The 19584-nt window shown below is 39.3% G+C and overlaps 1 protein-coding gene across 6 annotated transcripts in view; it reads left to right on the top strand.

Moving 5' to 3' along the window:
- Nucleotides 1-666: 666 nt before the first annotated feature.
- Nucleotides 667-19584, top strand: part of LOC5512779 (neogenin) — a 46438-nt gene continuing 27520 nt past the window's right edge. For 4 of the 6 annotated variants that reach the window (XM_032382235.2, XM_048725528.1, XM_048725527.1 and 1 more), the window contains exons 1-17: nucleotides 668-886; nucleotides 5002-5322; nucleotides 6301-6603; nucleotides 7244-7534; nucleotides 8150-8422; nucleotides 8886-9134; nucleotides 9348-9591; nucleotides 9837-10036; nucleotides 10456-10622; nucleotides 11040-11178; nucleotides 11740-12045; nucleotides 12384-12647; nucleotides 13183-13479; nucleotides 14110-14127; nucleotides 14217-14373; nucleotides 15643-15810; nucleotides 17285-17493. In XM_032382235.2, coding sequence (XP_032238126.2) covers nucleotides 817-886; nucleotides 5002-5322; nucleotides 6301-6603; nucleotides 7244-7534; nucleotides 8150-8422; nucleotides 8886-9134; nucleotides 9348-9591; nucleotides 9837-10036; nucleotides 10456-10622; nucleotides 11040-11178; nucleotides 11740-12045; nucleotides 12384-12647; nucleotides 13183-13479; nucleotides 14110-14127; nucleotides 14217-14373; nucleotides 15643-15810; nucleotides 17285-17493 — 3676 coding nt within the window. In that variant the 5' untranslated portion in view covers nucleotides 668-816. Of the gene's footprint in view, nucleotides 887-5001; nucleotides 5323-6300; nucleotides 6604-7243; nucleotides 7535-8149; nucleotides 8423-8885; nucleotides 9135-9347; nucleotides 9592-9836; nucleotides 10037-10455; nucleotides 10623-11039; nucleotides 11179-11739; nucleotides 12046-12383; nucleotides 12648-13182; nucleotides 13480-14109; nucleotides 14128-14216; nucleotides 14374-15642; nucleotides 15811-17284; nucleotides 17494-19584 lie in introns of all 6 variants that reach the window. The other 2 variants (XM_032382234.2, XM_032382233.2) reach the window with 1 other exon arrangement.

Below are 19584 nucleotides of genomic sequence, written 5' to 3'. Positions count from 1 at the left end.
AATAAAGCTTGCCAGTGTTCTTTTAGTTCTGCCATCAGATATTGGTTTGGGGGAAGTTTCCTCCAATAGGTAGGGCTGCGGGCGCATTACGTATTTAGAAGAGAGATCTTTTCGGGCTATTATATCCTTCTAATTGCAAAGCTATCATCAGCGACTTTTTTACCACTACAAAAGCTATCTTAAAATTCAAATGGTGAAGATAGAAATAATCTATTATTGGCGTAAAGTGACGACACGCCGTCAAATTTCCTTTCGACTTATACATGTTTTAGAGGCTTGCAAACAATTGAAGTTGGTCGGTTGTATTTGCTAAGCTCTTTAGTTCTCGCGTCGATTTTATTTGCTTCGTTTTTTTCGCAATTTACATTATTACTCCTAAAAGATTTTCTTTGTTTTTGTGTAAAGACATCATACCTCGACATTTTAGTTTGCGTAAGGAAAGAGGGAGAAGAAATTTCGTGACAGCAACCTATCTTTAGAAGTTTATAGTGCTAATACCATCCTTAACAACTAAAAAAAACGGTAAATACCTCATCTTTCCAGAGCCTTGTAAAAGATAAAAGAAAAGCTATTAGCTCGAAGATTGAGTTAAAAGATATTCAAAAATAGAAGAGGTCATTTTCGGACCCCAGGGCATCAATCCACGATCTGATTGGTCTATTCAATTGATTGACATGTGACGTCCAATGCATAACATACATGAAGCATTTCATTTATGAAGAGAGGAGCTACTTCCAGCAATGCCCTGTATTTGGACCTTTTTAGCACTGTTACTTGACTTGAAGTCCTGAAATCACTCGTGTGGCCTGTGATAGGATGTCTTTATATTGTGGAAGACTTTACGTCTCTCTGCTCTTCACGTCGATCGTGTTTTTATCTTTGAAAGGTGGGTGAATGAAATGCTCCAGGCTTCACTTCTTCACATCGCATACTTAGCTGCCGCTGAATTATAGGGGTATCATATATACGTCCCGATCCAGTGAACTAGTTTTCAATTCAGACGCTGATCTTTTGGCAAAAGCTGTATGGATACCCGAGAAACCAACCACATCTTTTTATTCTCTTTACAAACCAATTAGAGAGTCCGCGACCGCGCGCCGGTACTCTAGAACGTGCGAGTTTGTGTGTGATATTTGCAGGCAGGACAATCACCGAAATAAACGATCATCCCGTGGTTTGATCACAAACGCGATCAGTTACTACGGATCAAAATTCCAAATCTTAAACATAATGCTGAGACAAGTAACCATGAAATTAAGGATTCTCTAATGTCCTTATTATTTGAGGGGGTTGGGAGTGTTTTCTTTGCTCTATTGTATTGCTCGCGGTGGCCTTTATGTCGGAAGTGATTTCTCACAAAAAGTCACGACGCCTCATTCCCTTCCTGTAGAACTTATAATTTTACAGCCTCGGTATTCCTGAGAAAAATAGATTTCCTTTGGTAAACTATAACATCCGTTTAGTGTTTGCCTTATTTCTAAGGCAATACGTTGTTAAGTCTCTCGGCTTTTTTTGAACGTAAACTTGCGTAGGAAAAAAAGCCGCTGTTTACTCTAATCTTTGGCGCGATTAGCGTAAGTTTTCTGCGTGATATCTGTTCTCAAATAAGTGTGCTATCTCAGCAAAATCGTGGCTTTTCAAACATGCTTACAGCTTCTATAGTTTCTAGGTCTTAACCCATAAAGTTTGTTTTTACCTTGATTCAATCTTGCGTATGACTTCCACTAAAATGCCATTCAACGATCACCAATAACTTATTCGTTATTACACCTCAACAAAAGCCAAAACTAGTCTGATTCTATTCCGTTTTATTTTTTAGTGTGGTATATATATATATATTTGTGTGTGTGTAAACATAAAGAAACTTTCCACCACAATGCATTTGCAGTGCATAATTATTTTCGCTTGCATTTTAGACGCTAAAACTTATTTCAGGTTTACTAATATTTTATGCGATTATCGAATTCGGTATCCAAGTTGAAGTTCATATTTCTGAATTATATCTAACGTTACTGAATACTACTTTTCTTTACGTTTTATTCGCGCAATCAGTGGATTTTACTCTAATTTAAAATCGCTTATAGGATAACATCGTCAAAACATCACAAGTTGAAATTTGTCACTAATGTGACTCTGTTTATTACTATTATACTTTATTACTTACTTTTTTATATACTATTTTACCCGAGGGGTTTGCTTTAAAATGAGTGCATCTATTAGTATTAAACGTCGCCTAAATATATACCAGTGGTTGGTATGTTATAGGAAATTTGATTAGGGTATTTTTTTTAGGTTTAACGAAATTTCTATATTACTTTTCCTTATAGATTTTACTTCTCCCGAGTAAACATCTACTTTTTAGATAATTTGATTGCACACTGAATTCTCATTTTTTAAAAATTTCAGATTCTCATTGACAAAGAAGTTAGTATTCGTTAACTCAATTACTATTCCAATGCCTATTCTCTTTTTTTCAACTGATGTTGAGATAATTTCTTTTAAAAAAAAAACCCTTGCAAAATTTCCTCCATTCATTATACCCTAAACTGATTATTACTGTCACTAGCATGAGGTCTTGTCTTTATATAAACAAAAGTCTATGCTTTGTTGCTATCATACTGATCTCAATGGTTTATTGCACTTCAACCACCAAGCAAAACTTATTGCTGCAGGGGGCAAAATTATGGCAGCTTCTCATTTTCGTTGCTGTCTCTCTTTGCTAGAAATAGGTTCACTCCTTCTGCCAAACACTAATAACAAGGGCTTTCCCACTGTTAATCACGTTTAACCCTACTGTTTAATCATTACTGGTATTATAGGAATTTTTTCTAATATTAAAGAAAATGTTCATAAGTGTTGGTTTGTGACTTTAAATGCTTGCAACCCATCATTCTCTTACGCTATAGTATTGTGTTTTGTTAAGCTGCAAAGGCTTTGTGACTGTTAGATAATCTCAGTTATCAAATCCTTTAAGAAGCTAGAGGGGATTTTGCTTTTACTTGTTAGTGGTAGGCTCGTATCTTTGTCTTTAAATGTGAGAGCTCTTGGCCACCAGCCTTTGAGCAAACATTAGAACAAAATTATGGTTCCCATGTGGTCTGTCATAATAAGAACCAACAACTTTCAATCTTAACTGGTTGAGTATTTAGCTGGTACTGTCTAACTGGTGTTGTCTACTTTTAAATTATAAAATAAAAGCTCTCTATTGTTGAATGTTTTTAGGTGGTAGCATAGAACAGTTTTTCTTTTCAAATGCTGTGTTTCTTAGACAAAACAAAAACAATTTTTTTTACTTTAACGCCAACCTACAATGGACAGTGACTGTGTTGAGGCTGTTTGTTTGAATATTCTTAAGTTAAAATTGGCACCACAATGGTCTAGTAATAACTATGAGTTGTGGCTAATAAATTGCTTCCTTCTTTTGATAACATCTCTAATTCTATATCAAAAAGATAGATGAAATCTTGGAATGAGCTCTCATTATAGCAGGAGTGAAATAGTCCTTATAGATGTTATCATTTTATGTGTGCTTCACCAGAAGTGATCTGATTTTATTTTAGACCCTCTTTCTTATGAATTTCTCATTTTTGAATTCAAACACCTAAATGATATCTGTTATAGAGGATGCTAGGTTTTTCAACTTTGTGTATCATTTAACAAAACCAAATCTCTGGAGTAAAGCACACAGCCATGCTTTAGCTCTGGGATCTAACACAAAGGGTCAAGCGTGGATAGATCAACATGTATCAGCTGTTACCACTGACAGAAGCAGAGCAGATCACCAATGTGCAATCTAAATCACTTTCAGCAGACAACATCCCTCATTGCCTTGAAAAATTGCATTTATGTGATTTCCTGGCTTATAAGGTACTAGCAACAAGACAGATTTTTGTATGTGTCTGTGGCCATAGATTAGTCTTGGCTAAGTATTTTCCCTAGTGATTTATAAACCAGCCACATTTCTCATGATGGCTGCTACTGTATATTACATGTACACTAATTCCTGCTAAGGAGTCACCAAGTCTATGGGAACTACAGAAATCTCACTGATATTATAACTCAATATTGTTATCTTTTTATCTAGTTTGCCTTGAGATGTTTTGCACTAGGAGCCTTCTCTGTTTGGCTTTTTGCAATAATGAACAACTTGATAGCTATGTTTCATTTATTTTGACTTCAGCTTCCTGTGCTTAGAAAGTAATATTGCTTATCATTGGCTTTTATCCAACAAGGCTCTCATAGTAACAGGGAAATCTCCTTTAGCACAGTTATGTATCTACTCTTATCTTTGTTTTGTTTCTAAATGTTTTTTCTCTAGGAAAATATGCCTGGGCATGAAAAAATGTTTTCTTGTTAAACATACAGTCAAATCCACTTAATTTAGTTTTTTTATAGGGGACTATGCACTTTTTGTATATTAATTTTTAAAACATATGTTTGATACATTTACTTCTGTTCTTTATCAAATCAGAAATGCATTTGCATTGTTCAATTTGAAATGATTTAAAGGCTCTGATGGTTCCATATTTTCAACTATAATTTGGTAATTTGTGGGTCAAAGACTACAAATTTACACAAATATTATCATGACAGGCTTCCCTACTCCCGCCCAGGAAGGGATGTTTTTCATAATTCATCTGACAACTAGGTCATAATCAGTGAAGATCTATGGAGATGATTGATAAACAGCAACTTTCCGTTTTTTCAGGCCTGCTGCAGAGAAAAGGGGGGAGATCAATTAAAAAAAGCATTTTTAGCTGAGAGTGGCGAGAAAGGAGAAATTAGTCTGAGAGGAAAATATGTTAATGAAAGTGTGACTTGTCTCAGGTGCATGACTAAGGATTAGCGCATAGGGCATGCACCCCCTTCCAACTTATTCAAGAATCAGCAGATTTTACATTTTTACAACCCTCCCCTCCCCTAGGAAAATCCTAGCTATGTGGGTGTACAAATGCTATGAATGAAGTATTGACTTGGTTTCTTTCTTTCTTTTTTCCACAGTAACATCTTCACAATTAGCTCCATTCTTTCTAGAGGAACCTTCAGATATTGTCGTAAAAAAGAACAGACAAGCATTACTTAAATGCAGAGCGGGGGGATTGCCATCTCCAAGGATATCATGGAGACATAATGGCAACGACTTGAACCTAGCAGGTGATAAACGGCGAAAAATATTACCTGATGGATCACTACTTTTTATAACTATTGAACATACTAAGAGTAGTAAACCAGATGAGGGAACTTACCAGTGTGTGGCTTCCTCCCAAGTCAATAATTTGGACTATGAAATACGAAGCAGAATAGTCAAATTACAAGTAGCAGGTGAGTCATTTTGATTTTTTGTAAACTTCAGTAAGTGATCATGAGCATTTGTCTTAAAAATATCCCTCCATACTATAACAGCTGTGCTGACTACTTACAGTACATTAAGATACAGAACTGTAGCATGGCTTGAAATATTGAGGGGAACTTACAAAAACATTAAGAAAATACTGGTCATTTCCTTATAATGTTTGAAAATTTTGAGGCGCCACATGCCCCCAGTACTCCACCCCATCCTACAGCCCTGACATAGGAGAGGTAAAAGAAGTATTTCTTCATTTATATGATTTGTGTTTAGTTTATAAAAGGTATTTGAAAAAAAATTCAATTCTTCTCATGTATGCAAAAAAGAGCATGGGAAAAAGATCTCATGAAAAAAAACATAAGGCCAAGTAAAAATAAAAAAATGTTTATTGTCCTGATAAGATCAAAATAGGGAGCATGCGACCCTTTTTATTTATTATTATTATTTTTTTCCTGGTTTATCAGAGATTCTTATAATTCACAAAGTGAACGGGTGAAAAAAATTGTAAGAAGCCTTGAAAGGGGAACGTCTGCCTTTATTTCAGTGCCCAGGCACCGCAAACACAGGAAATTAGAACTTCATGGGAACATACAATAAAAAAGCACCAGAAACACCTAAATAAAAAATAAAATAAAATATTGATGCAGCCTCAAAAGAGGATGCGGGTGGGGATGATAAACATGTCTTTTTTTAATTGGCCTAATACAGTACTTTAAGAAATCAAAGCAACTTTATTTATACGCAAAATAAATAAAAAAAAAATTCAGAGGTTACTGTAGATGCAATGCAATAATGACATTGATACAATAAATATGAGACATTTAAAGTTTTACAAAGATTTTTGCACATTAAATACAGAGTTTCTATTTATTCTGTGTTTTTATTATTTGATCGTGCCCCAACCCCTTTGATCTGCATGCTGTATTTTCATGGTTTGTGCTATTATGTTAAAGGCTTATCATCAAAAATCACAATAGAACCTGTGACAAGTCAGGTTATTTTTGGTGATGTGGCACGATTGTTCTGCAAAGTTCGGCATTCTCTTCCTGATTCCATAATACAATGGAAATTCAAGCAAAAGGATGGGAGTGAAATAGCACTTACCCCTAGCAGCAAAGTGACATTACTGCCTGGGGGAGTAATACAGATTCGTAATGTACAGCTGGATGATGGTGGTGAATACAAGTGCACAGCTGAGAACCCTGTAACCAAAAGGACACACTCAAGCTCATATGCTACTCTAACTGTAATTCCAGGTAAGCCTTATTTGCATGACCAGGAGTCTAACACTTTTCTTACTTGTAGTATTTCATACAGGGCTTCTTAAATTACGCGCTTGTGCGGAAGCGTGTAATTTGGCTTTCTCCGCGTAATCCACAAATTTCGCGTAATCCGCGTAATTTAGCTAAATTTTGAAAGACAAAACATTTAAGTGCTCAGCTGATGCGTTCTTTTAGGGTTCTTAACCTTATTTCTTGTGAAAAAAGACAGATATTCTTCGTAAGAGTGCGATATTTCGAACTGAATTTCGAAAAAAAAATGAGTAGGCGTTCTTTGCTAAGCCGCGAAGGCCTAGGACTAATAATAAAATACCTTTTTTAATTGGCTTGTGGCCAAGATATTTTCGCGCAAAAAAAAAACCTTTTTCAAGTTATTTTGTGCTTTTCTTCAGTACAAAATGTCGCTTGGGCGTAACAGTTGATATTCCGTGTAATTTAGCGCGTAATTCAGTAAAGAATCCAGCAAAATTTTTTTATTTTTAAAGAATAACGTCAATCAAAAAGTCTAGCAAGAAAGCTGACTAATCTATATAGGACGAAACTCTCAGCATGTGTTATCTTGTGTTTAATAATACAGAGTCGTTTGTATCATTTCTCTTTCACATGATCTTTTCAGATCGTGGCAACCCTCGAAGGGCAGATTTTGTTGTTACACCTCCAAGCAAAGTAGTTGCAATCAAAGGCAAACACACTGTACTAGAGTGTGCTGTTAAAGGTAGCCCCAAGCCAGTTGTGAGGTGGTACAAGAATGGCCAGATAGTTACATATGATAGCAGGGTGACAATCATTGGGGAGAGTAACCTTGAGATCATGCAAGTGGTGCCCTCAGATGCTGGGACTTACAAGTGTGAAGCAACAAGTTCTGGGAGCCAACCTGTTTCAGCTGAGACACGGCTCAAAGTGAACTGTAAGTTTGAAAACTTAAAGGGCCCTATTCAGCCACACCTTGTTATTGTTTACATTCATTATTGGAAAACCAATTATGTGAGGAAATCTCGAAATATGCATCCAAGTTTTTTTGTCTTTTTTTGTCATTTAACACATTCTATCAACAATATCACTATTATAGCTACCCAAATAATTGGTAATTGGTAGCTGGTCAATTAAAAACATGTCACAACAAGTCTCAGTCTTAGTGAATTCTCGCGTCAGATTCGTCAAAAGAGAATAAATATTCCACACACACTTTTAGGTGTTAAGGGTTGTACTGGTTGCTCCGTAAATATTGGCCGACTGAAGCATTTTCTATGGCCTCAAGTTTACCCAACAATCCTCCATTAGAGGATCCAATTCTGGACTCTAGCCTATTTAGTTTATAATAATTTTATATTATTCTCTCTCACTTCACCGATTCACCCTTTTAACAGGAGATACAAAATTCCACAAGCAAACTACTGTACTCAACCAAAGATGTAGCCTTTTCAAGTGACACAATCTCCAGTCTTTAAATAAGATATTTTACCAGTTACTTTGTGATGTGTACAAGTATCCTTTAAACATAACCTTTTTTTTGCACCCTCAGATCCACCAGTTTTTATCAAGAGGCTCAGAGATCACAATGCATACACTGGGTCTGTTGTGACCTTTAACTGTACTGCTGATGGCAACCCCAAACCCAACGTTTACTGGTCAAAGAACGGCTATAAGATTGGTAGCACTGATTTTACCAAAGTAGGAGATGGCTTTCTGAAGGTGGAGGATCTGTTGCCTTCTGATATGGGAATGTACCAGTGTTTTGCCACCAACAGTCTGGGGAGCATACAGGCATCTGCTGAGCTGTCAGTGTACAAGACAGGTAACACCCATCTTAATACAGGATAGGTTCAGTAGGCAGGGCTGTGTACACCCTAGACTTAAGGCCTGGCTAAACTATGCAACATGTCTCCTAAATGTTTCCTAGTTTAACCACCGCCAAAAACGTATTGCACGACAAATTTTTTAGAGCTCGACACAAAAATGTTTTTTAACTATCTGAGAAACATTTCTTTGTTGCTTATACAAGATTTGGTGTGTGCTATAATGTCTCTTTGGGTGGCTAAAATAAGAGACATGTTGCATGCTACATGTCGTGCTCGACATGTAACCTAGTTTAGCCAGGCCTTTAGAGTTTGTAAACTACTGTCCTACTTGTAATACTCTTATAATACAGCCAATACTAAAAGTTGTAAACATGCCAAAATGAGAATCCAGAGCTGGAAATTTGTAAAAATCTGTTATATATATATTATATTCGTCTCTGTGATTTACCTATCCTATAGGAGTACCTCTACCGACAACAAGGCTACCTACAACAACACAGACTCCCACCACCACCTTACCACCTACAACAACACCAACACCACCCCCAACCACTACTGAGCCGCAAAGACCTCCTGACCCACCACGAAATGTTCAGGCTAGGACCATATCGGACTCTGAGATAGAAGTCACATGGATTCCACCAAAGAACACTTATGGCAAAGTGCTGTCATATAACATGTTTTTCACCCTTTCAAAAGGTGGAATAGGTAAGACTCTAATTATTTCGACATTTCTTTACAATGTTCTAGTTTCAATTTTTAAATCAAGTGCTGTTATGATATGAATTACACTCTATCAAAAAGCAGAGCTAGTAAAGTAAGCATTGTTTAAATGAACGGTTTCATTTTATAAGACCAAGCTTCTGACTAATACTGTGTGAATGTAAAAGTATGAATCAGGGTCGTGCTGCATCTTTACAGGTATTGTCAAGATGACCAATGTGTCTGGAGATACCTTAAGGGTGAAGATAGACAACCTTAAACCTGACACGGACTATAACTTCATGGTGTATGCTCGTAACAAATATGGAACAGGCAGAATATCCGAGAGTGCAAGCGGAAGAACAGCGCCCATTGCCAGTGTACCAAAAGCACCAAGATCGCTAGTAGCCGTCCCCCTGTCGTCCTCCTCTATCAAGGTCCAGTGGAATGCACCTTTAGAGGGGTAAGGTTTTGGGGTTAAAACATTACAGAATTTGCATTATTATTTTGCACAGTAATAAGACAAATTGAGGGATTGAGGCAAAAATGCACTATTGCATTCTTTTTAGGCTTGATGTAACCATATACTAGATATGTACTTTACTTGCAGAGCCCCACAGTTATTGTTCTTATCTATATAAGTTCAACTACTGTAATATCAGTTAGCTAGATATTCAAGAAAACAAATTCTATTCTTACATCTTGCAGTAGTGAAGAAGTTGCCCAATATGTGCTGGAGTACCAGGAGGTTGGGGCAACTGTCAAGAAATCCCAGGTTATCAAACAGCTGATGAAAACCATTACTTTCCTTAAGACCTACACTGAATACGAGATTACTGTGTATGGCGTCTCTAAGGCTGGGCTTCGCGGCATTGCGGCAACCACTACTGTATTTACATTGGGAGGAAGTGAGTCTCTACAGTCTGTTAGGCAAATTTGGCATTTAACAGGACCAGTTGATCTGGCCCTACAAATGCTATATAAGCACTTATGCAATAATTAAGTTTAATCTGTGCTTGACATAATATAGCTACAGTAATAAGTAAAAATGAGATACAATACATCGAGTCTTGGAAAAGTGAAAAATGACAAAAAACCTCATCAATAATATTGAAAAGTATAGATTCCTTAAAGCGTGTTCATACTGTACCTGTTGAAACATCTTTGATAAACTTTCATTGGTTTTATTTTCCATTGAGCAAGTCTAAAAACAGAATCCTATTGCACCATCTTTGAGTCTGGATTTTATTCTGATGATAGCATAATTATTACTCATGAGATTTTTCTCTTATCTGCCAATATAACTTGACTTGTGTTTTCTCTGTAGTTCCCAAAGGCCCACCAACAGGTTTGACACTGCAAGCAGCCCAGAGTGGTACGGCCCTGATAGTGTCTTGGAACCCCCCACATCATAGCCTGGCCAATGGGAGAATCATCAAATACGCCTTGGAGTACAGACGTTCTGGCAAGACAATGTTCAATAGAGTCGAACTGGTGAGGGATTTCTACATTTCCTCTTGTTTTTTTTCTTGGCATTGCTGTTGTAATTTTTGTTGCAAAATTCTACAAAATATGTTTGTAGGCACCAACATTTTTTGTGGCTGCTGTTGTTGATTATTTGTTTGTATTGTTGTTTGTTTTTATTATTGTTGCTATCAGTGTTTCTTGTCTTTTTCTATTGTTGTAATAGTTTTATTGCTGCCGCTGTTTATTTTGTTATTGTTGCCATCGTTGTTGTTTGCTTTGTTGTGGGTTTGTTATTTTGTTTTTGTCATTGTTGCTACCGCTGTTGTTTGTTTTAATTGTTATTTTTCACTGTTAGTTTTTGTTGAAATTGTTGTTTTTCACTGTTGTTGTAATGATAGTTTTTTCCGCTGTTGTTATATCATTATACCATTGCTGCCTCTTCAGGGAGATGTACTTGACCGCACCATCACCAGACTGCAGCCCAACACCAAGTATGAAGTGCGCATAGCAGCTGGAACCTCCTCGGGCTTTGGGGACTTCACAGATCTTGTCACCGGTAACACCAACATCACCAAGTGTACAGGTAACAACACAAACCTTCCTCGGGTCAGATAGAGGCTGCCTCTGTTATGTTTATTGTGGACCAGGAAAAAGTACACACAAGCTGTAAAATAACTAGTGCGTGTGTACCCTATGCCGCTTTGACAGACGGAGACATTTAGCATCGCAATTTCGCGCTCGACTTCAACCGTGCCAAAAGTATTAGTAATTGTGCAAATTGTCAATAAAAACATGTTATTTCAAGAGTCAAATAATTGAGAACACTAACTCATGGTCTCAGACGTGAGCTCATAGAATATTTGAGGGGAAAACTGCTGAGGTAAATCACTTACCGCTAGACGGTGCTTTTGAGGTCAAAGCGCAAAACGCAGACTGCAAACTTGGCCGCAAGGCCGTGTCACGTGACACCCAGAGGTTTGACGTTTGCCGTTTCTGAGAAAAAAAAACGCGGTGCTAAATGTCTATAATGTATGTTCAATGTAATGTTCAAATGTGACAAATCAATGCTAGAGAGAACTATTAGATTTGACCATTCAGAAGCGCGACGTGTGAATCAGCCCTATCTCACCATTTTTTCGTACAGAAACCGTTCCTCCCGGCGCACCTCAAAACCTCCGTGTCACCCTCCCTTTGAAGACGGAGCGCATCCTTCATGTCCAGTGGCAGTCGCCTCGTAACGCTGGCCGCGTGTGCGTGACAGATTACGTGATTCGTTACGGTGCGGGAAGCCCCTACCCTTATAAGGAGGTGAGGCCTGCGAATGTCACGTCCATTCTGCTAAAGGAACTTGAGGCGGGCAAGCAGTACATAGTGAAGGTCACCGCGAGGAACAAGAACCACGACAATGGACCAGGGGTCGAGGAGTCTATCTTTATACCCATCTCAGGAGGTTTGTTAGAATGCCTTTTTAATTTATCTTTACTCAGTTTGTTTAGGGTGGTTAGCCCTTCTTCGAGGGTTACTCTCCTCTCAACTGAGATCCTATGGCCCGTAAAATATGTGTGCTATCTCTTCTACTGCTCTTCGAGTGCTTTACCTTTTGAATAGACCTGGAAAATGTCCTTGAAACCAACCCTCTTTTTCTGCTCTTTGGACCTTCCCCCATTTTGCTGACGTCCATTATTTCCTATCTAGATGTTGAAAAGCCCGTGAAGAATATCCTTTATCAATTCCACTGCTCTTCCAATGCTTTTCTCCTTCTTTATTAACTTCTTGTCTACTGTTTAGATGTAGAAAAGCCTGTCAAGAATGTCCGTGTGACGCCTCTCTCTTCCACTGCTCTCCGTGTCACGTGGACAGAGGTGGAGGACCTCCGCGTGCAGCTGTATCACGTGTACCGCTCGCTCAAGAAGACGGTAACATACTGTGGTAATACCACCCTACGAGAGCTGAACTGCACACGGCTACAGCCTTACACTTACTACACAATCCTGGTGAGGCGGAACGGCGAGAAGGTCAATGGGACAGCCACCAATCAAACGCTAGAAGCAAGTAAGTCTTTAGGAAGACACCAATCAAACACCAGAAGCAAGTAATTCTTTAGGAAGACACCAATCAAACGCTAGAAGCAAAGAAGTTTTTAGGAAGACACCAATCAAACGCTAGAAGCAAGTAAGTCTTTAGGAAGACACCAATCAAACACTAGAAGCAAGTAAGTCTTTAGGAAGACACCAATCAAACACTAGAAGCAAGTTAGTCTTTAGGAAGACACCAATCAAACTCTAGAAGCAAGTAAGTCTTTAGGAAGACACCAATCAAACGCTAGAAGCAAAGAAGTCTTTAGGAAGACACCAATCAAACGCTAGAAGCAAAGAAGTCTTTAGGAAGTCCCATGACGCCGGCCTATCCTACAAAGTATCTATTTCCATCGGCCTTTTAACAAATTATTCTCAGAAACTATATGGGAATTGAAATATTTAACAGACGAAGGATTGTGACAACGAAACAATGTGACAATCAAACAATGCAAAGCAAAACAAATATAAATGAAATGCTGACCGATTCCTCATATTTTTTACCTACTTAGAACCCAGCCCCCCAACAGACATCACACTTAGTTCCCTTGATGACAACACCACGGACCTCCACGCCAACTGGCAGATCCCAGAAAAAGTCAACGGCAAAATACTGCGCTATAAAATCTACTACTCGCTCTATCCGGACGCGCCACTCAGGAACTGGACTATGCAGCTTTGTGATGGTGCCACCATGCAGACCAGGCTGAAGGGGCTTAAACCTGGAACTAAGTACTACTTCCGTATGCAAGTCGAGAATGGTGCTGGGTGGAGTGAGCTGTCGCAGGCCAAGATGATTGTCACGCCAGGTAAACTGTTAAGCCTTGTGCAAACATTCCAAGCTTTGCAAGTCAAAGCAGGCGGAATTGCTTGCCTATATTTGCACAACACTTTGGGGGCAGTGCCGTAGCAGACCTCGAAATATTGGAGTGGAGGCGCACAATAAAGAAATATTGAGAAAATATTTTAGGGCTACGCTACTGGTCATTTCCTTATATTTTTTAAAATATTGGGGGGGGGGGGGGGGGGAGTTCCCCATGCCCTGTAGGGGGCTGGTGAAGTACTTCGCCAATATTTCCATGATCTTGAGATCGATAACCGAACGTTATAACAGCCTATGAAAGATTATCTAAGAGATTTTTCCATGTTTATAGTGATGTATTATCACTGATTATGTCTGCGAATTGGATGGCGCATCGCATGAGTATGAACACTATTTTAGGCACCCTGTGGGGTGAGTCTGGGAGGGGAGGTTTTAAATGGGTTTTCAAAATGAAAGGGGAAATGAGGAAAGTTCTGGAGTGTGGTTTGGAGCCATTGCTTACTTATTTTTTTTTGTTTTTGTTTCTCGTTTGTTTGCTTGTATGTTTGTGTAATTGCTGAATTGCTTGCTTACTGTAGCTTCCTTCTAACCAACATTCGTTTCTCTCTCTTCATAGATCAAGAAAATGATACAAGTAAGTCTCTTTCCCTACACCACGAAAAACATTTCTTTTAAGCAGTCCTCCTCACAGATGCACTAACTCACTGTGGCCTTGTTTTCTAGATATCGCTCCTACGGTAGTAGCCCAAGTCGGACCGGCAGGTCTCAAGGATAAGACTCTATGGATCATCATAGCGGCCGTGGCGGGCATCACCCTGATCGCCATCATCATCATTAGTGTTGTGCTGTGCAAGAAGCGATCCGTGGACGACATACAAATGTGAGGAGGTTTAGTATAGTGCTTGGAATCAAGGGAATAGCTCAATTTCTTTTACAGTGAAACCCCGATTAAAGTACAATTCCAGCATAAAAAAAAAGAAGAAAAAAAGAATTCGAATTTGGGCTAAAAGATACGGCGAAATTCGAGAAATAAAAGCAGTCGAGCAACCCCCGAAATATCAGACATGTTGGCCCTTAAAGACTGATGATAACTCAATGCATAATCTGAGATTTAGACCCCGTTAATAAGTACAGTTTAATGAGTATCTAGGTGCCTTTATAACGGGGTTCCACATTATACTTTCTTGCTTCTTTTTTTTCGGTGGGCTCTGGTGATATACTCAGACTTTTCTTACCTATACATTTTTTTTCTTGAAAGTTAATGCCATCCCAGTGTTTCAAGGAATGGGACGTTATTTTTTTTGGAGTTTTTAAATTCTTTTAAAATTTTATTCCAGAGCCCTCTAGAAAAGCCGTTCAACTCTAAGTATTGTATGCTTTGCTCTTCTTTTTCCTTTTGAAGTTATTATATTTATTTCGTTGAATGTGACGATCTTTCTCATCTGTAAAGCATGCTAGCGACCTGAAGGCTCATGTAGCTAGTATTACTACCAGAGAGAACTTGCGACCATTCCTGTAAGGGTATTGTAGTGCATGTCTTTTCGCAAGCCTGTACACAGATCGAGGGATTTAAGAGATTTTTATACTAGGCCACGAATCCCTAAACGTTATATCAAAGCGTTTATATCCGCAGAAATATATGAGATACGAGAAAAAAAATGTAGTATACATAGAGAGGATATTATATATATGCATATTATACAATAGTATTTCTTTTTATAATAAATATGCCTATGAGATGTATTTCAATATGTGCTTCTTGTTGAACTGATGGGCGGATCTTGGTTGAAAGACACGATGAATTGTTTAAATGAGTAAAATTTCCAACCCCTAGCAAGCGAATGATGCATTTTCCCTTGATGGCTCCCCCACTTTGCCGTTTAATGGCCATCTTGTCCGACTTTCCGGATCCGCCCATACGGACGGACTCTCCTAAGGAGACCCGGATACGGAAGTGAAAAAGTGGACGAAACCGAAGCCTTCTCTTTAGAGACGTGACTAGTCAGAGCTAGTCCCGAGGCCGATAGATCCGCTGTCTAAGGATGAGGTGATGAAAGATGCGGAGAGCCAATCTAAGGGGAGTCCGTCCTTTCTCTTCCTTAAAATCTTATTATCCACTTAAACACTAATTACCACCTTTCTTTTACAGGCCTCGGAGGCCGCCGCCGACTTATAAATCGGCCATCCAGTCAAATGGGTCCGCAAAGAAAAAGAAAGAAGAAAAACCTCCCGATCTTTGGATTAACCACACGGAGAACATGGAAATGAAACCTCTGACCTCAGCTAACCCACCACCGGATGTAGCTAATGTGCCCAAGTAAGTTTATAGCTATCCGGTATTTAATGTGATGTGGCGCCAGTCTAGCTAATGTGCCCAAGTTAGTTAGCTATCCGGCATTTAGTTTGTGGGGGCGCCGGTCTTATGGAGACCGGCAAATCGTAGCAGAAACGCGTATACACCCAGTCAAGAGGTCAGGGCAAAATAAAGAAGCGCGCTTGCTTCGGAATACACGATGGTAAACCAGTCTGCCTAAGGCCCGATAATATCCCATTAGTCGAAGGTTCGCGTGTTGATTTGGCTTGTGTCTTCTTCGCCGAGATTAGGACAAGCTCTTGGCATAGAATACGTAAATAAATATGACCTAGACAAAACCCCTCGAAGAATAAGCGTACGCATTATGTAAGATGGCCGGGAATGGAGACCACTGCAGTTGCTTGACTAATATAAATAAATTTTTACTCAATTATGGCTGAGACCGCTATTAGTGTTGTGTAGTTACTTGTTTGCAATGCAAAATATCACAGAAAGTGAAATTGTTTCCACTTCGTGTAGAGCAACAAGAATAAAGGATTTCCTTTCTCGAGTTGTAGAAAATATTACTTTATTGTTGTAATTAATATTTGGGGATGTTGTTTTGGGAAAACCAAAAACGCCGCTTTTCCGCGGGTAGGCTGCACTCCCAGCAGACGATTTTCACTTAGGCGCCAATCAACAATCGCTCTCACACACGCTTAACTCCCACACAATTAATGGTATTGGTACGCGCGTACGAACAAGCTGGATAGCGAACAAGTAAGTATAGTATTTTTGAGCGAAGCTTGAAAGGAGGCTAGAATAATGGCTATTGGCGTTATAACTCAAAGGGGGATATGTTTAGTCTTCCGAACCGACCATTTCATATCTGACGGGTCGGTAACGAAAATCTATCAAAGCAATTTGAGCTTGGCAAAATCCCTAGGAAAAAAATACGAGCAAGCAATTCTGGGCTTAACGGCATAGCGATATATATCAGAGAAACAAATTCGAGAAATATAAAAGTCCGTCTCTTATCTCGCCCTGTCATATATCCATTACAGCTTACCATGGCTTTTGGGGTAAATGTCTTCCCTTGAGCCTTTGTTTATTCAACGTCTAGGCCCTTGGGCGATAACTTAACATATAGGCGAAACTAAAAACTAACTACTTCTTAACTAAGCATGTTTGGCACATCACTAAAGTATCCTATCGCCCGTGAATTACATACTTTTCACTTCTATTATGAGTTCTCTGCGAGGAACCCTCAAAATGTTTTGTACCCTTACCCTTATATTGGGCAGCACATTGCAGCGAGATGGGGTGATTTTAAACCATCTAGGTTAGGCTTATGACAACAGTTTAATGCTTTTTGACTGATGGGAGCTGTGGTTTATTTTGTCGTTGGTGAGGGTGAGTTATGCAAAGATTGTGTAAATCCCAGTACAAAGAAGAATGTCGCACGTTGAGTGATGTTTTGTTTTCGTTTTATTCGCAGAAGTACATTCGAGACGCAGCCCCTGATTGACAATCGCATGGAAAACCAATATGAGCGCCACTCTTTCGCTGAGCCCGAGATCGACCCACTACCACCCCCACCGGAACACATGTTGAGCGACGACATGCCTTCGCCTGTGTCCTCCCCCGGACCGGCGCCATACCACCCAGTGGTCACGTATCCACGACCACAGACACCAGAATCCACAGGTAACCCACGACCGCAAATACTTGAAGCATAAGTACAACAGAAAAAACTTGAGTCCACAGGTATCCCATGGCCGGCCGCACACACCAGAAACCACAGATATAGAAGATTATTGTAAGATTAGTATTGTCCTACAGAGTCACACACAGCAATCACTGCAAAGAACCACACTGCTCATATTTCATCAAGTTTTAGTTTAACTCGGTAAAATATCGTATTTTAATCATCCCGGTAATTGTGAGAATTTATCATTTCCACGTTGCGCCTTGTTAAAACTAGCGCAGTAAACATGATAGGAAGCAACATAACTGATAGGACTGTTTCATCTTACCCAGGGTGCTTTGCGTTGACGGTCGTTTGCGAGTAAACAAGTGTTGATATTTGGCAAATAAGAAGCATGGCAACCAAAAATAACATGTTACATTGCTTATGAAATCCAGTTACGTGGATCGCTTTTGGTCCAATGATAGCGCACGTACCATCCAATCAAGTTTAGGATTGAAAAGACAGCAGTTTTTTAAAATCAGATTCGCAATTAATCATCTATAAATAAATTCAGATTATTAGATGAACGAAAGTGCTGTGTTACCTGAATAAACCGCTGAATGAATGCTTTGCGTGTTTAGTTAGCTAAGAATGGCGGTTGAATTGACTTTGGAAACAAACTGATCTGTTGTTGCCTTGTGATTGTGGGCGTCTCCAGTTCAATGTGTGGGCTTGTTTCCTTACCAGTGCAATGCATATATCGAATCTTTCGACTCTCTTTTCGCTGCCGTACGCGCTGGACCTGTCAAGCCTTCCTTGTACTTGCACCTGGCCGCATGTTACTCTCCGTCTGCTCTCGAAGTAAAGCGTTAAACATGATCATGCTGCGAGCTTGTAATGTCGGTTCACTGGGACCCAAGCGTGACGCAAATAATCTCCCTATTCTCATGGGATCGCTGGAGCAAGGGCTAAAGGACTGGGTCTGTTTCTTGCTCTTTCGTTTGACCGATTCGCACTGTGTTGCCCTTGCGTCCTAGTGCCAACCAGACTTCAGAGAGCTAGCCAACAAAACTCATTAACCAAGTGCACCCAAGTTCACAATCCACGTGTTTCCGGGTTAGCTAAGCAAAACCAAAACGGCACGTACATATGGCGTCACTGTAAAAGTGTAGCCATGTGTTGGCGTTAGCCGGAAGTTCGTGTTTTGTGACGGATGAGCCAATGATAAGCTATGCTGAAGCCCGGCGAATAACTTGCATTTCTGTGATACGTCAGCAGTGTAGCTCGACGGATAAACCAATGAAAAGCCGTGCTGAAGCATTACGAAATGTCAGCTATATATAACAATAAGTCTCCTAGTATGTAAGAATACCTTATCGCTATTCAAACTGGCTATTTTGCACCAAGAGAGACTTGCCTATACACCATATAAACGCCATGAGTGTAAGAATTGTGCGAATGCCTTCGGTCTTGTTTCGCAAAAAACGTACGTATCGCTATCCTTATAAAAAACATTCTACTGGTAATATACTTGTAAGGAGTAACAGCGCCGGTGCATTTGTAAAATAGGTAGCGTCACTAGCTCGAGGAATGCACAGTGTAATTGTAGTATGCTGCACGATGCTATGCCATTATTGCCTTTAATTCGAAGTCAACCAGGCGAGCCTGTACCAGAAACAATGCCGAGATTGTGTTTATAGGGTTTTACTGTTATGGTTACCTAGGTTTGCAAGGGACAATTTGCCAGAGGAGGGCTCAACTTAGCACAGCATGTTTATAGTGGTACTGTAAATAACTCAATAGCTCTAAGCTCAAGAAAAAGAGACAGCGAATAGAGCAGATGATTATCTCTGTAACCTGAACATTTCTTGTAAACACTGTCAACTTGGGGTAACTCCACAATACTCGTAGGCCGACAAAAGAACGACACACCTCAGTTCCTATAGAAAAAAAAAACAGTAAATACAACAATAACTATGTAAATAGGACCTATAGTATAGATGTTCACTCTTAACATGGTTCATTGGTCTATATAGTGTGCTTTCTGCATTTCGTTTTCATTTCTTATTATTTCCCTTCTTTCTGTTTCTCTTTCTTCCTTCACTTCC

This window comes from Nematostella vectensis, chromosome 3 (assembly GCF_932526225.1).
Source record: "Nematostella vectensis chromosome 3, jaNemVect1.1, whole genome shotgun sequence".
Taxonomy (NCBI): Eukaryota; Metazoa; Cnidaria; class Anthozoa; order Actiniaria; family Edwardsiidae; genus Nematostella; species Nematostella vectensis.
This window is presented reverse-complemented; position numbering and strand designations above follow the sequence as displayed.